The 18,022-nt window shown below is 40.8% G+C and overlaps 1 protein-coding gene across 3 annotated transcripts in view; it reads left to right on the top strand.

Annotated features, from left to right (window-relative positions):
- The window catches only part of Aebp2 (AE binding protein 2), a 60,121-nt gene that overhangs the window by 8,054 nt on the left and 34,045 nt on the right, over positions 1-18,022 (top strand). For all 3 annotated transcript variants that reach the window (XM_048432519.3, XM_048432522.3, XM_048432520.3), the window contains exons 2-5: positions 2,446-2,653; positions 8,165-8,272; positions 14,220-14,406; positions 17,221-17,345. In XM_048432519.3, coding sequence (XP_048288476.3) covers positions 2,446-2,653; positions 8,165-8,272; positions 14,220-14,406; positions 17,221-17,345 — 628 coding nt within the window. The remainder of the gene's footprint in view (positions 1-2,445; positions 2,654-8,164; positions 8,273-14,219; positions 14,407-17,220; positions 17,346-18,022) is intronic.

The raw sequence follows: 18,022 nt of genomic DNA, 5'->3' as shown, positions 1-18,022 counted from the left end.
ATAAAATGATATTTAATTACAATTAATTGGGGAGGCATATCTTTAAAATTGTTATTTATGTTGCATTTTAATTTACTCCATGTGCATGTGTAAAGACATGCATGCTGAAGCATGGGTGTGGAGGTCAAAACAGCCTTGCAGGAGTCTGTTCGCTCCCTCATGTTAGGTCTTGAGCATGCTGAACAAGTGCCTAGTCACTGAGCTGTGTCCCTCAGCTCTATCGATGTTACTTTGTTTTGCTTTGAGATAGTCTCAGGTTGTAACCCAGGTTGACCATGGTGATCCTCTCCTCGGCCCTTCAGGTGTGAACTCCCATTCCCAGTTCCAAAGTGAGTGTTTCTTTTTAATTTGTTTGTAGCTGAGGGGGATCTTGCATTTCATATTCTTCTATCTTCACCTACTAAGTAGTAGGATTATAGCCTGGTTTATGTGGTGTTAGAGATTGAACCCAGGAGGTCCATGCATGCTAGGTAAGCCTCCTGAGCTATGCCCCTAGCTCATCCCCCCCCCCCTCTGGTGCGGGAGAATTATCTGTATTCTGTCAATCATGTATTTTAATAAAACGCTGATTGGCTAGGCAGGAAGTATAGGCGGGTCAACCAGACAGGAAGTAGAGGCGGGGCAATGAGAATAGGATAAGGCTAGGGAGGAGAAAGCTCCCTCAGCCATTCCTGTGCAGACCATCGAAGAGGCAGCATGTAACTTGCCCAGCTGAGAAAGGTACGGAGCCATGTGGCTAATGTAGATAAGGATAATGGGGTAACATAAGTTATAAGAGCTAATAAGTAGCCTGACCTAATGGGCCAATCAGTTTATAATCTTAAGGAGTCCTGTGTGTAATTTTCTTTGGGGCTTACCGGTTGTGGGGTACCTGGGCGGGACAGAAGTCCCAACAAGCAGGCCCCTCATGTTACATATGGCGCCCAGACGTGGATAACTGAATCCACAGAAAGCCTGAGAAAGTTTGGGATAGAATAGAGTAAAGCATGTTTTTTTGGTAGCAGCAATTTCTTGGGTCTGCTCTGCTTGCTAGAGGCAAGCAAGGCTCTCATCTAAGAGAGGCTTCCTGACTCAGCTTTAGCTGCAAAACCCTGCAGCTCTTTTAAAAGGTCCTAAATAGTGTTGATGAAAAGCTGAAGGCATGCTTTTCGGTTGTCAGTCGTAGCAGGAAAAAAGCTGTGCCATTTTAAAATGCCGGCTTTCTGGGCTGTCCTGCCAGAGCAAACTCTGACTCTTTCAGGCAGGCAGTCCTACTGAGTGTGGTCTGTGAGCAGAATGCTGCAGCTTGCTTGCTGGCAAGGACCTTGAAACGCCATAGAGTTGTGGCAATAAAAATGGCTGAAGTCGGTACCTCAGCCATGAGGCTGGAAAACTAATGGGCTAATTCCAGCCGGAAAAGCCACAGTTTTAGTCCTCTCCTTAAAGACTCATGTGGTCAGAAAAAGAGATATACAGTAAAGAGAGATTCAAAGACGAAGAAAACCTCTGAATGGTTTACAGTGTGTTAAAAATATATGCAGGCTAAAAGATTAAAGTCATTAAAAATAAAAAAGAAAGGGAGATATAGGGTGTGGTGGTACACACCTTTAATCCCAATGCCTGGGAGGCAGAGGTATGTTGACCTCTGTGACTTTAAGGTGTGGTAGCACACACCTTTAAACCCAATGCCTGGGAGGCAGAGACAGACAGATCTCTGTGAGTTCAAGGTGTGGTGTGGTAGCACACGCCTTTAATCCTAGCACTGGGGTGGCAGAGACAGTGGATCTCTGTGAGTTCAAGGACCGCCTGGTCTATAAAGCTAGTGTGGCTAATGTAGATAAGGATAATGGGATAACATAAGTTATAAGAGCAGTAGCCTGACCTAATGGGCCAATCAGTTTATAATCTTAAGGAGTCCTGTGTGTAATTCTCTTTGGGGCTTGCCAGCTGTGGGATACCCATACCTGGGCAGGACAGAAACCCCAACAAGCATGCCCCTCATGTTACACCCCCCTTTTTGTGTTTTTTCTTTTCTTTTTCTTTCTCATTCTGTGATGTGTGTGTGTGTGTATAAGTGTGTGTAATGGTTTGACTTGTAGGGTCTAGCTTATGCTAAGAAATGTTCTCCTATTGCCTACATGTCTGGACACTGTTCACTCCTTTAAGATTTATTCACAGTGGATCTTATTCTTACTGTCTCTCAAGCTGTCTTCAAGTTCTTGCAATCCTTCCTCAGCCTCCCAAGTACTAGGATTATAGTCAATACCCATGGCACCCAGCTTTGTATTTAATTTTGAGGCCCTTATACTTCATTGCCAGCTAATTTCAAAGTGTTGCAGTTGAATGGAGAATTTTGGTCACTTTGTTATTTGTATAGAGCAGAATGTTATATGTAGTTCAATATTTGTAAGATCATATTTATGTTGGTAAATTTCTAGGAGTAACAGCCTTTTTCTTCTCTTGTAGCATAAGCAGTACTCTAATGGACGTAGACAGCACAATTTCCAGTGGACGTTCAACTCCAGCAATGATGAATGGACAAGGGAGCACTACTTCTTCAAGCAAACACATTGCCTATAATTGTTGTTGGGACCAGTGCCAGGCGTGCTTCAACTCCAGCCCAGACCTGGCAGACCACATCCGTTCCATACACGTAGATGGTCAGCGCGGAGGGGTTGGTTTTACCATTTTGTTTTTCATTCTGTTTTGATTATATTCATTTATAATTGCTAATAGAATTTTATTTTTCTCTTAAGAAAGGAAATGGGAATTTCCCACCTCATTTTCTGTTACTTGCTAGGATTATATGAAAGTAGGATATGTAATTTTTTTGGGTTTTGGTTTGCTCCTAGATAATGTTTTGAAGAAATGAGCCCTTTAAAGTTGTAGTTCTTATGAATGCAGTGAGTCCCAGGTTCAGACACTGAAGGGAAAGCATCTGGAAATGAGTGCCATCCTGGCGACTCTTGGGAGAACCTTAGTCAGCACGATGGACTTGGCCAGCCTGAGAGAGGGTGCCAGGCTGTACGTGGAGCTCATACTGTAGAGTGAGCTTCTCATTTGTGATCAGTGCCTGTACATCCCTCCTAGGTCAGGGGTTCATGTAAGAGGAGGTTCTGATTAGTCAGTGCTAACCTGCACCTTCCGGAGTATATTTAATTTTGTCATCTAATGTCATGGGATGGACAGTGGATATAGAGCCAGTCAAGTTCAAAGTACATTAACTTTTTTGTTTTGTTTTTGTGTAGAGTCTTACTCTGTAGTCTAGGATAGCCTTGCCTGAGTCTCAACTATGTCTAGTTGGCCATAGTTAGTACATTTTTTCCAGAAACTGATATTACCTTGTAAATACAGATAATACTAGGCCATGTATCTTATTAGTCTGCCTTTACTGTTTTTGTTTGTTTGAGATAGGCTTTCATTCACTACATAGTCCTGGCTGGCCTCGAACTTACTGTTGTTGTCTTCTTCACTGCTAATGTGGTTTAAATTGCCTTAGTTCAAACGAGTGACTCCCTGGAGTCAGATCAATACTTAAAATATTGGGGTGGAGTGTGTAACTCTGAGAGAATGCTTGGGTGGCATACTCGGGACACTGCTGAGTCACAGGGACTAGACTAGGCTAACATTTTGTCATCAGTGTGGTTGCCTTTCAAGCTGGGTACTGTGGCACAGCACTTGGGAGACAGGCAAACTCATCTGAGTTTGAGGCCAACCTGGTCTACATAGTGTGTTCTAGGACAGCCAAGGCTACATAGTGAGACCTTGTCTCAGAAAAATCAAAAACACTAACCAAAATTTCTTTTAAGAAATAATCATCCTTATAATGAGGGACCCGAGGAGTAAATGGTTGTCTGAGTGACCCTCAAGTGGCATACTTCTACTTGGTCTACCGGTGAGCTCTGTTCACCTTATCTCTTTGACTGGAGTGAAATCCAGTTCCCCACCTGGTCCAGCAAATATTAGTATCTTACCATATCTTAACCACATTGGTTTCCTGTGACAGATAACGCCCTCTTTTTTTTTAATTTTTAATTAATTAATTTTTTTTTGTTTTTGTTTTTGTGTTTCGAGACAGGGTTTCTCTGTAGCTTTGGAACCTGTCCTGGAACTACCTCTTGTAGACCAGACTGGTCTCGAACTCACAAAGATCTGCCTGCCTCGGCCTCCCAAGTGCTGGGATTAAAGGCACCACCACTGCCTGGCTAGATAACACCCCCTTACAGATGCAGTCTCATTGTGTAGCCCCACTGTCTCGCATTCACAATCCTGCCTTAGCTTTATGTCCCAATTGCAGTCGGGTACCACCATACTGCCTTTCGTGAGCACATGCCTGTTTGGTATTTGTTACTCCCTACTGTGGCATAAGCGGTTTTGGCACTTGATTTATCTACTATATATAGACTTAGGATCACTGTTTACATAGAGATCACTCAGCATTTGCTGGTAGGCTTGAGAGAATTGAATCTTGGATCCTATGAATTAAATTAGCACACAGCCTTTGTGAATATTCTCAGCTATTTGAATCTTGTTGAAAAAATGAAGTGAGACTAAGTTTCCTCTTTGTTTATTAAAAATTTTATATGCTGGTGAAATGGCTCAGTGGGTAAAGGGGTTTGCTCAGAGCTGTCCTGTATCCTCCAAATGAATGTTGTGTTACAAAAGCCTGCATACTATGCAATAATAATTTACATAGTGCTGGAGAGATGACTCTGGTTAATACTGGCTGCTCTTGTGAAGGACCTGGATTCAGTCCCCAGCACCCACATGGTGGTCCATAGTCATGTATAATGCCTTCTCCTGACCTCTGAGGGTACCAGGCATGCACATGGTGCACATACATACTTGAAGGTAAAACATTGAAGCTCATAAAAGTAAATAAAATCTAAAAAAAAATGAAAAATAGTAGTAAAGAGTTTTGGGGCTGGACAGCTGGCATAGTAGTGTTTAATAGTATTTGCTGCTTTTGCAGTGAACCTAAGTTTACATTCATGCCCATCAGTAACTCCAGTGTCAGTCAGGAGGTGGTGTCACACGCCTTTAATCCCAGTACTCAGGGGGAGAGGCAGGTGGATCTCTGTAAGTTCGAGGCCAACCTGGTCTACAAGAGCTAGTTCTAGGATAGACTCCAAAGCTACAGAGAAACCTGTCTCGAACCCCCCCCCCCCCGAAAAAAAAAACCCCACCAACAACAAAAACAAATCCTCCAGGAACCGACTGGACATACAATGAAGAGAGGTAGTGACCATCCTGAGCCTGACTGCCTGTGTTCAAATCCAAAGAGTGTAGGCAAATGTCAAAGGGCTGATGCCACAGAATTATTCTTCTTGCATGAGCTGTGATACACATCAAACACACACACACACACACACAGAAACAGATTTAATCCAGAAATAGAGGTAAACTTCTTCAGGAAAGGGACGGACAGTACATACTGCTTGGGTGTGGGCATCCCGAAAAGGAGGGAATGCCTGAGTTTTAGCAGTAGCCATATATATAATTTTAGTGGTTCAAGATATTTCATTTGTTTGAGGCAGGGTTTCTCTGTGTAGCATTGGCTGCCCTGGAACTTGTTCTGTATATGAGGGTGGACTTGAATTCTTGAGATGTACCTGCCTCTGCCTCCTAATCTGCTAGGATTAAAAGCCTGTGCCAGTGTTTCATGTCTGAATGACCAGTCAAGTGGCATACTTCCACTTAGGTCTATTGGTGAGCTCTGTTCTCTTTCACCACGGCTGGCCACTGCCTGGCTTTTTTTTTGTTTCTTTCGAGACAGGGTTTCTCTGTGTAACAGTCCTGGCTGTCCTGGAACTAGCTCTTGTAGACCAGGCTGGCCTCGAACCCACAGAGATCCGCCTGCCTCTGGCTTTTTTTCTTTTAATATTTATTTTATGTGTGTATGAGTATTTTCCTCAGTATATGTATATGTACCGTGTGTTGGGCACAGAATTCAGGTCTTTTGTAGGAGCAGAAAAATACTCTTAACCTCTTGAGCCATCTCGGTAGCCCTCTCATTAGATGAAACTTTCTAAAAATTCTGTCACTTGATATGTCATTTGATGACTGTTAGTACAGGTGTCTTAATGGTATTACAGGGCCTGCCACAAAGCCTTAGAATTTCTATAATTTTGTCTGTTTTACTATGTAGACCAGGCTGGCCTTAAATTCACAAATCTACCTGCTTCTGCCTCCTCAGTGATAGGTTTAAAGGCGTGCCGCTCACTTTACCCAGTGGATTTAAGTAAACTCTTAAATATCTGTTTAAATATGTTTGTATTACATTTACCCACTGTTTATTTCTATGTGTGTGTGTTAGTGTGAGAAGAGGGGGAGGGGGTAGAGATCAGAAATGAAGTTTGCCAGAATTGGGTCTTCCACCATGTGGGTCTAGGGATTGAACTCAAGGCAGTAAATTCCTTTGTCTACTGAGCCACCTCAGTCTAAAAGTAATTTTGGAAATGTTTTTCTGGTGGGTCAATTGAACATGAGTCCTCTGTGATTTACCCCTTGAACTTTGCTTATAGCCCAAGCAGGCTTTGCACTCATCTTCCTGCTTCATCCTGTTAAGCAGCTGCAATTATAGGCCTGCTCTGCCAGGTGTGTTTAAAGGAACTTTTAAAACTTAACCTGTGAAACATAGGATGAATATAGGAGGGCCAGAAATCAGTGAGAGGAGGAAGAGGAAGTGTTTTGAAATGCACTGACATTTATGTGTATTACCATGGGATCAGTCGTTTAGAAGGGCAACAGTGATGCTGCCTTGTTAGAATAAGTTCTGTTTTGAGATCAGTCTCATGTAGTCCAGGCTGGCCTCAGATGTGCTGTGTAGCTAAAGATTGACTTTCTGAACTTTGGATCCCCTTGCCTTCACTTTCCAGTTGCTAGGCAAGTCATACAGAAGTCCCAGATGTTGTAGTACCTGCTAAGGAACTGGGGTTAGGCCTGCGTCACCAGGTCCAGCTTGTGTTAGAATGGCACACAGCTCTACCTGAGAAAACCAAAAGCCAGAGTAGATCAGAGTCTACTTGACTTCTGTTATTAGCTCATAGACTGAGATGCTTGCTGCACCTGGATGCTCAAATGTGTGCAAGGAAGGAGACCAGAAGAAAATGTCAGATTTCCTAGAACTGGAGATAGATTGATGGGAGCCACCAAGTGGGTGCTGTGAATTTAACGCAGGTCTCTGTAAGAGGGGCCAGTGCTCTTGCACACTGAGCTGTCTCTCCAGCCCCATGTTTTATGTTTTTATTTTCTTGTTGCTCCCTGGGATTCAGCCCCAGGCTCTGTGCATGGTAGGCAAGCACTCTACTGCAGAGCTGCATTCTCAGCCTTTAATATATTTTTCTGCAGTCTGTTTTTCGGTGTCTTTTATATGAGTAGTACTCTGTAGTACTGAAGTGATTCTGTTTGTAGGAAGAAGATTCTCAAGTAGTTTTTTTGTTTTTGTTTTGAGGCAGGGTCTCACTCTGTGCCAGTTCTTTCAGAGACTGCAGTGTATGGAACAGTTACCACTGTTTGGAATCTTTCGGAAATCTCAGAAGGGAAGACTAGGCTGCTAGTGCTGGAATTTTCCAGAGCTGGTCAGATTTGGTTTCCTGAGGCTGAGAATGTAGTTCTTCACAGTGAAAGATCAGTCTTTGTTCCTTAGCTTTGTATATTTGCTACAGAATTAAGATAGCTAAAAATACTTAATGGGAAGAACAGTACAGGAATGTAGAATGTTAGGCATGTCAGAATAGGAATCCATGAGTAGAAAGCTTGATACCAAAATTTTTATTTCTTTTAAAATTTGAATGTGACTTACAAAAAATATATTTTTTGACTCATTTCTTTGATGTTAAAAGCTTATCTATTAGTTAATGTTTATTTTTAGTTTTTATATTTTTCTAGTATTGAGAAGTAGCAAATCCTTTATAAAAACAGAAGCGAGCTTGTCTTAGTGTGTGGAAGTTGTCATCTTTTGTGTGCCCTTATCCTGAGGGTCTGCTAGTTTCTTACTGAGGGAAAAGGACCTGGCCTTGAGTGGGACAAAACTGCTCCCTGTTGGGAAACTAGAGTTAAATGTATTTTGATTGAGTGCAATTAGTAGTGGCTTTTTTTATCAGTTGAAGATTTTCATCATATTTGAAATTTTGAGTGATCAGAGTCTTTATTGAGATAACTGACAACCATTGTTTCCTTACAGGTGTTTGTTTGCTTGTGGAAAGGTTGTAAGGTGTATAACACCCCGTCCACCAGTCAGAGTTGGTTGCAGCGGCACATGCTGACACACAGTGGAGACAAACCTTTCAAGGTATGTATGTGCGGCCTTCCTAAAGTCGCGTGAGCTCATCTCCTCCTTAAGGTTAGCTCTCACTCTAATCTTAGCTCATGTGATCCTGAACTCCTAATGTAAGCCAAGCTGGCTTCAAAGTTGACAGCCTTGATGCCTTGGCCTCTCCAGTGTTTTGGGTTACAGGCTGAGCCACCATACCTGGCTAACCTTTGTAACGAGCATGCTTTGACCCTTCTAAACATTTCTTTTCAGTGCTGAGGTGCAAACATAGGATTTTGAAGCATTTTCCCACAGACTTGTTCCCGGTGCCTTCTAAAAAAGACCCCTTTGTTTAAACATTTTTACTGGTGCTTAGATTTCAAAAGTAGTTGGAGATAAAGATTTAAAATTGAGTTTGAAGAATCGCAAATTCACTGTTAGGTCAGAGTCCCTTCCCTCTTTTCCCCCTCTACTTTTTGTGAGCAGGTCTTGCTGTATATGTATAGCCCATTGACCTGAAACTCCCAGTATAGTTCAGGCTGCTCTTAAAACGCCTACCTCAGCCGGAGTGTCAAAAACAGGCACCTACCCCTGTGCCTTGCTCTTGTACAAGATAGAGTATGAGCTATTTTTTGTTTCTGCTGAACTATTTTAAAGTGTTCTAATTTATGTTTTAACAAGCTTATCTTATTAATATCCTATATTATGTGAATGTATACCGCTTTTGATTGAGAAACATTTACTTATGAGTTGATTTTTTTTTTTTAATGTTCTCACTGTGTAACTGGATGACTTGAAACTTGCTAAGTAGACCAAGCTGACCTTGAACTCATAACAGATCTGATTGCCTCTGCCTTCTAAGGTGGCATGTGCCACCGTGTCCAGCTTCCACTGGAGACAGGCAAGGCAGTATTTCTAAGGATGTTAGGAGTGTGTTTAGAGTATTACAGAAACCCATATTTTCTCTGTTATAATAATTCTGTTGGTTGGGTTCAGCTTGATAATTAAACACACGTATATAGCATGTACTCATCAAATCAAGCTCCCTTTTCTTGGTTGCTCTGTAGGAATCACATAAATGAGTGAAACAGTGCTGTCTAGATAGTGCATATACCAGGCACTGAAGAAAGGTGATTAAGGAAAAATAGATTTTCTCCTTCAGGGAATTGACCTTTTAAAAAATTTATTTATTATTATTATTTTGTGTTTTATGAGATAGTCTCCATGTAGAGCGAACTGACCTTAATTTAGAGATCTTGTTGCCTCTGCCTCCTGAGTGCTGGGATTAAAGGCGTATCCTACCGTATACCCCCTCCCATGTGTCTTTGAGAGTGTGTCTGTGTCTCGATTCAGTGCATGTGAATGCAGTTGCCCTTGGAGATCAGTGTCTCCAAGAAGGAGTTGAATTTCCCCAGGAGCTGTTAGCTACAAGCTGTACTGGTGTTGAGAAACAAATTCCATTCTTTTAACCAGTTTGTCCCTTGTCTAGGTCACTCCTATTCTGCTATCTGCTGCCTTGCTTTAGTTGAATAAGCCTTCTGCTCTGCTTTTTCTTTCATTCAGTAAGTTATTGGTAAGATCAAAATTTTATGAAGCAGCATTTTTCCTTTCTATGAAATACCTGTGTTAGGTTCCACAGAAGCATTAAACTATAGTGTTTCTGTCAGTTTGTTCCTATTTCTTACTGGCTGTGGATTGTTTCTCATCTTTGCCTACTATTCATTAAGCTGCCTATGAACATCTTCCACCCACCTAGATTGTACACACACATTTGGTTTTCTTTGTTACACAGTGTCTTGATATTACCAGCATTTCTGATTTTGGCTAAGAAGTTTGAATAATCTTTCCTCGTTATAGCTTTAAATTTTGATCTTTCCAGAGATGTGACCCCATGGTCTGTCGACTTGTACATTCCAGGGTAGGAGCATGAGGATTAGAATTAGTAAGCAAAAGGAACAGAGATATAAGAGAAAAAAGAGACAGAAATACAGAACATTATCAGGAGGGACATTCAGTTAATACTGGTTTCGCCTTGTTTATTTTCAACATGCTTATATATTTCACTCCAAAAGGGGAGGGGGATGCAACAGACTTCATTAACATGATATAAGGAATAGATTTGAATTCTCCGGCCTTTGATCCAGGTGGAGCAGATTCACCTCTATACCCAAAATACTAATTACCACACCATAGTCAGAATGTCTTGTTTGTAAACAGCTTTGAGAGAGCAAAAATAAGCTCAAACTCTGACCTCCAGTTAAGGTAGAACAGGCTTTCATCTGTGTGTGTTCCCACAATGGCCTTTGCACATTAGGTAAGCACTCTTCAAAGCTCTGTGTGGCTCTCTGTTTTCACTTCCATGTTTCCCAAGAGTGAAACTGATTATTTTTTTTAAATTGTTACTTATTGATCTCTACATTTTTCTCTGCTTCTCTCCCTATCTCCCCCCCCCCCAATCTTCCCCCAAGGTCCCCATGCTCCCAATTTACTCAGGAGATCCTTTTCTACTTTCTACTTCCCTTGTAGATTAGATCTATGTAAGTCTCTCTTAGGGTCCTCGTTGTTGTCTAAGTTCTCTGGGATTGTGGTTTGTAGCCTGGCTTTCTTTGCTTTATGTTTAAAAACCACCTATGAGTGAGTACATGTGATAATTGGCTTTCTGTGTCTGGGTTACCTCACTCAAAATGTTTTCTAGCTCCATCCATTTTCCTGCAATATTCAAGCTGTTGTTATTTTTTTCTACTGTGTAGTACTCCATTGTGTAAATGTACCACATTGTCCTTATCCATTCTTCAGTTTGAGGGGCATTTAGGTTGTTTCCAGGTTCTCACTATGATGAACAATGCTTCTGTGAACACAGTTGAGCACGTGTCCTTGTGGCACAATTGAGCATTCTTTGAATATATACCCAAAGTGGTATTACTGGGTCTTGAGGAAGGTTGTTTTCTAATTTTCTGAGAAATCACCACACTGACATCCAAAGAGGTTGTACCAGCTTGCATTCCCACCAGCAATGCAGGAGTGTTCCCTATTCCCCACAACCTGTCCTGCATAAGTTGTCATCAGTGTTTTTGATCTTGTCCATTCTTACAGGTGTAAGATGGAATCTCAGAGTTGTTTTGACTTGCATTTCTCTGATGACTAAGTATTCTGAATATTTCCTTAAGTGTCATTCAGCCATTTTAGATTCCTCTGTTGAGAGTTCTCTGTTTAGGTCTGTACTCCCTTTTTTTTATTGGATTTTGTGTTCTTTTGGTGTTTAATTTCCTGAGTTCTTTGTATATTTTGAAGATCAGACTTCTGTCTGATGTGGGGTTAGTGAAGATCTTTTCCCATTCTGTAGGCTGTCGTTTTGTCTTGTTTACCGTGTCCTTTGCTTTACAGAAGGTTTTCAGTTTCAGGAGGTCCCATTTATTAATTGTTTCTCTTAGTGTCTGTGTTGCTGGGGTTATATTTAGGAAGTGGTTCCCTGTACCAGTGCGTTCAAGTGTACTTTCCACTTTCTCTTTTATAAGGTTCAGTATGGCTGGTTTTATGTCCTAACTGCCGAGCCATGTCCAGTTCTTATTATATGTTATTGACACCTTTGAAAATTGAAATTTACTAATTACGTTTAATACAAAGTTATCTGAGGATAGTCCCATTGATAAGATCATTACAATGTATATTTTTTTATTTTAGTTTTTCGAGACAGGACCTTTCTTTGTAGCTCTGGCTGTCCTGGAACTAGTTGTGTAGATCAGGCTGACCTCACAAAGATTTCCCTGCCTGTGCTCGAGTGCTGGGATTAAAGGTGTGTGCCACTATCACCCAATTTAATTTTGGTTTTTCAAGACAGGATTTCTCTGTATAATAGCCTAACTGTCCTGGAACTCTGTAGACCAGACTGACCTTGAACTCAGATCAGCCTGCCTCTGCCTCGTGAGTGCCAGGATTAAAGGTTTGTACAACCATTGCCAGGCTTCTTTTATTTTTCTTTCTGAAGTATTGAAGACAAAACTCAAGGCTTTTGTGCTTGGACCTATCACTGACCTACAGGCACACCCAATTACATGAGTTTAGCTCTACTGCTGTTGCAGTTATTTTTTCTATGTGTCTTGCTGAATTTGTAGATACCCTTTCTGGGCAGGAAGTTTGTTTTGTTTGTCCCTGTTCTTGTACCTTGTATGATAGTCATACTGGGAAGTGTTTGCACTGATAGCTCGCTCCAATCATTCATCCTTCTCATTGACTGAGCTCCCAAAAGTGAGTGTAGAGTCTTCTTGTTTTTTTATTGAGCTATACATTTTCTCTGTTCCCCTCCTTTCCTCCCATCTCTCTTTCTACCCTCTCCCATGACCCCCACAGTCTTAATTTACTTAGGAGATTTTGTCTTTTTCTCCTTCCTATGTTGATCCATGTATGTCTCTCTTTGTTGTCTAGGTTTTTGGAGTTGTGGACTATAGGCTGGTTTTTTTTGTTTGTTTGTTTGTTTGTTGTATGTCTAAAAGCCATTCATGATGTGTACATATTTGTCTTTCTGGGTCTGGGTTACCTCACTCAATATGTTTTTTTTCTAGATCAAATCCATTTGCCTGCAAATTTCAAGATGTCATTATTTTTTACCACTGTGTAGTGCTCCGTTGTGTAAATGTATCACATTTTCTTTATCCATTCTTCTGTTGAGGGGCATCTAGGTTGTTTCCAGGTTCTGGCTATGACAAATAATGCTGCTATGAACATAGCTGAGCAAATGGCCCAAGATTTTCAAAGAAGAACGATAGTACCAACCCTACTTAACATGAGTGTAGAGTCTTAATAATAACACTAGGTACCATTTTTATTAGCACTATATAAGTAGCTTGTTGAATGTTTGGGCTGTTCTTAATTTTAAAAGACTCTGTAAACACACAGCTGTTGATTTCCACTACTATACAAAAACATGCCTGTGATTCACAAGGTGTTCTGGGCTTAAAATATGCATAAGGGTGTTCATATTTCCAAGATACATTGAAAGTGTGTGAATTGGGGCTTGTATACACAGCGAATGTGTAATGGCAGACCCAGGTGAGGACACAGCTTGGTACTTCGTGAAGAAAATTAGGACTTTCACTGATAGCATAATGTGCTGATATATTTTTTTTTTAAAGTTAGGATTGGTAGTGTCTTGGATAGAAGAGCCGTGAAACATGGAGGATGGTATTTTGAACGTTTTAGTGTTGAACTTTACTAAATACTTATTTGTAGTTTATTTTCTAAGTCAGAAACAGTAGATTGGATCTATGAGAATGTCCTCTGACATAACATTGGATCTAGAAAGTCTAACAAATACATAAAGCTTTTCAAACTCTTATTTTCAAATTTCTTTCCTACTTGTTAAATAGCAGAGAAAAACGAGGCATCTGAAAGGTTTTGTGGATACATACCACACGCTCACACTCAGAGGTCACTTCTTCTGCCTTCCAAGTGCTGGGGTTAAAGGCATGCACCACCGCCACCCAGCTGGTTATGCTGCATGGCTTTAATCCTAATACTCTGGTGGGAGAGGCAGGAGGATCTCTGAATTTGAGGCCAATCTGGTCTAGATAGTAAGTTCCAGGCCAGCTAGGACTTTTAGGGAGTTTTTTTTGTTTTGTTTTGTTTTGTTTTTTTAAATAAAAACCATCAGTATTTAGGAATTGGAGTAACCTTTGGGAAGTAACCTTCCTATCCTGGTTATAAACATGGTTTATTCAAAATCATCTCTCCTAGGAAACTGTTTCTGTAGGTCTTGTACAGTGGAGAGAGCAGTGAAATTAAGTTTGGAAATAGCCCTGCCACTGATAAGTGGTGTACTTGTTAGATAATGTGTTTGTTTTTAAAGTAAGCTTCTAAAAAAAGTGCTTCATGTTTCTTTCCTAGAATCAGTTCTGTTGTGCTGGAGTTGACTGCTAAAACCATCCTTGGCCTGCAGTTCTGCTCACACTTCATACGTAACCTTGACAGCCCCTTTCTTTCTTCTTTTTAGTGTGTAGTTGGTGGCTGCAATGCCAGCTTTGCTTCTCAGGGAGGGCTTGCTCGCCACGTTCCCACACACTTCAGTCAACAGAATTCCTCAAAAGTTTCTAGCCAGCCAAAGGCCAAAGAAGAATCTCCTTCTAAAGCTGGAATGAACAAGAGGAGGAAACTAAAGAACAAAAGACGGCGCTCATTACGTAAGTGTTCACTTAGAAAGCCTCTGTGTAGAAAAAGGGCTTTCTGCGAGTCCAGTTTTACTGGTATTGAGTTTGGCTTGTTGATATCCGTGGGAAGTAATATACGGTACCTGCCTGTCAGCATGAGAACCTAGTGAGAAATGTTTTGTAGAAGTCAAGCTAAAAGAGTGTTAAATGTATGTGATCTTAGAATATAAACTATATATATTTAGAGAATCAGATACTAGGGTAATTTGATTTATTTTAAATTAGAAAAATTTTAAACATGACAGTGTTTGTTTTCAAAATACTTTAAAAAATATCGAGTGTGTCAGAAGTAAAAATCATAAAAGTTAAGTAATCCATCAACCAAAATGTAGAATATATGTTTGCAATATAAACATGAGGATTTTGTTCTTAATTTTGGGTTATAAAATACTCCTTTGACTCTTAGGGTCAAAATAATGAGATAGGCATGCAGTGCTAAGGGTATGAATTCATCTTTGGATCTACCGGGCAGTCAGTCTGAACTGAGTGTGAGTGGTGCAGGGAGGACTGTTGTGAAAGTGAGTTCTGCAAGGGAGTAGTGAGCAGTGGGCTCCTCACTCTGGGTCGGTGCGGTAGAGAAGAACCTCGGGCTCTAATGCTGCTCTAAAACACTGAAGTATTTCTGTTACTACAAAGCGACAGTAAACAAATGAATTGATCACAAAGGAAAAAGTTCTTTTGGCTTTTACTAAATTATTTCCTACTGTTAAAGTAAAAATATCTTGACATGCTGTCTTAGTTGGATTCTCAATACCATAACCATAAATACCTTGGGTAAGAATTTATTTTCTCAACACTGTCTATCAGTGAGGTAAGATAGGCCTGTAACCTAGAGGCAGGAGCTGATGCACAGGCCAACCTACCACCAGTTTGATGCTGTAAGTTTGATCTCTGGAGCCCACATGATGGAAGGAGAGAATTAAATAGTTGTCCCTCTGACCATACATTCACCAAAGCACTGACATGAACCTTCCTCCGTCTTGAATGTAATACAGGAAAAAGAAAACTGTGTAATATTGCACTGAATTCCTGGGAGCTTGCCCATTTATTTCACACCATATCACCATTAAAATCTATTCACTGTTCCTGCTACTTAGCAATGCTTACACAATTTAAAACCCTAGTTTAGACAAGGTCTCACTGTGTAAACCAGGCTGGCCTGGAACTCACAGATTCCCAGTGCTGGGGTTATAGCTGTGTGCCACTAATCTAGACCCCCTTCTTGGTTTCTTTTCAAGACACTCGCAGCCTAGCCCAGGCTGGCCTCCAAGTCTTTATCCCCTGATCCCACTTCTGCCTGTTGAACATTCTTAGAAACTGAAAGTGGGCATAGTTCAGTACCCAGTTGTGCTTAGGACTGGCATATGTGTTGCTTGAGGAGATGGTGCTCTGACCTGCAGTTTCTGTTAAGGCCAGCTGCTGAGGTGGGCCGAGTGCTAGTTACAGGTGTGGGTGGAAGCACTTCTTACTGTTGTGGGTTTTGTTTGTTTGGGGAGAATGAATGGATGTTACTCTCAACTTTAAAACATGCAGAGCCTTTCAGTTTTGGGGACCACTGCTCAGACAGCTAGTGCTGTGGTTTGAATTCCATTTTTCCTCTAAACACATATCCGTGCATGAATTCTGAGAGTCAGTTTGTCAGCATTTTACTCAGGGAATTCATTGCAGTCATTTTATTTCACCCATCTTAGGTCTTCAGTAGAACTAAAACATTACTTCTTTCCTGTCTTCTTTCCAGTAAAGGCTGGATTAGAATCAGTGTTATCAATACTTAACTGTTTGGAGACTGCCTTTTCTGAGGGTCTGGAGAATGGACCTTGGTGCAGAAATCCTGACCCTGCACTCATTCTTCCCAAGAGTTTAGAGTGAGCTGCTGAACCTGGCTTAACTGTGGTTTTATTTTTGATATACTAAAAAAGATTGCTGTGAGTTTGAGGCCAATCTTGTTTATCTGCATAAGGCATTTCAGACCAACCTGGGTTATATAATGAGATCAAAGATTTTAAAGACAAAAAAAAAAAATCTATGAATGAAGGTTTAGTCATGTGCACAGTTACACAGTTGAGAACTGGTTGAGACTTTGAATTAATAAATTGTTATTTAGAAATGTATTGCTGGGGTAGAGCGCCTGTCTTACATGTCAGAGGCTCTGGCTTCAGTCCCTAGGATTTTAGTTAATTATTTGGCTGAGTGCAATGGCTTGTATCTGGCTAAAGTTGAAAGGATTATTTGAGCTCTCTAGTGTTCCAAGGCTGATTGGCAACATAGGTGCCATCTCAAATTTTTATGTGCAATTTTTCTTAAATTGTTTTTACTTGGGACAATTATTTATCAAGAAAATGCTGGTTGAAAGCTTGAAACTAATATTGCCTCTTTGCCACAAATTTGGAAAGATTTTGAGAACATAAAAAAATAGTGTTCATGAAATTACAAGGTAAGTTTGAAACCTCCTTGTTGTACTGGTGATGGTGAAATGGTTATTGCTGAAAATCCAATTTGGTTTTGAGGATTTTTATGAAAAAATAAAGCTGCTGGAGTGTGAGGGCAAGAAGCTGGGGGAATAAAGAAGTTGCTGTGTTGATAATTGGATTTCTGCCTGTCCTCAACTTATCAGAGCTCTACCCTGAACTCAAAGACACATGCAACTAGGCACTGGGCAGGACTTGCTTTTGCTAATCCCTCCAGTTAAAGCAGCGCTCTCCTGGGTTTGGTAAATACCTGAGCGTTTAGCAGATTGTTGAAATTTTCTAAACTGTCATTAACTTTTTTGTGTTTGTTGACTTTTAGCACGACCGCATGATTTCTTCGATGCACAAACACTGGATGCCATAAGACATCGAGCCATATGCTTTAACCTCTCGGCTCATATAGAAAGTTTAGGGAAGGGACACAGTGTTGTTTTTCATAGTACTGTAAGTATTCTGTTTTTCTTTCAAATTATGTGGATTTGGAGGGAAACGTATGTTTTTCACGATTATATTTCTAAATTGCTCAAAATTTAGGAAATTTTGTTAACAGTCATAAAATATGTTGGATGTGGTGATACTGTGCAGGCTGAAGCAGGAGACTCTTAAGTTAAAGACCCCCCTGAACTACAGAATCAGTATCAGGCCAGATCAGGCAGCAGAGTTACTCAAAATGATAGAGCACTTCCTAGCGCGCGCGCGTGCGCGCGCACGCACACACACACACACACACACACACACACACACACACACACACACATATATGTTCAGTCCCCTGCCCCTAGTACCAGAAACCAAAGCCAGGCAGGGCTGAGGTGGAGGTGTAATTGAGGTCATCAAATCATGAGGCAGGAAGAGATATTTAGATGTGCTTTGTTTCACAGGTATAGCCCTGTTTTCTAGACTTGTGGCTGGCCAGCACACTGTGAAGTGTCACTATTTCTAGGGACTAAGGCCTTCAACTCAGAATAAGGAGAATGCCATTTTGAAAAAGCAAAGCTGTAAGATCAGTTAGTCTTTGGTTAGCTAGGAATTTTATTGTCCATTCTTTTTTTTTTAAATTAATTTTATGTGCATGTATATGTGCCTGGATGTTCATCTGTGTACCATGTGTTTTTGGTGTC

Source organism: Myodes glareolus, chromosome 3 (genome assembly GCF_982192425.1).
Source record: "Myodes glareolus chromosome 3, mMyoGla1.1, whole genome shotgun sequence".
NCBI classification, from domain to species: Eukaryota; Metazoa; Chordata; class Mammalia; order Rodentia; family Cricetidae; genus Myodes; species Myodes glareolus.
Note: the sequence above shows the minus strand (reverse complement) of the source record. Positions and strands in the feature narration are given on the sequence as shown.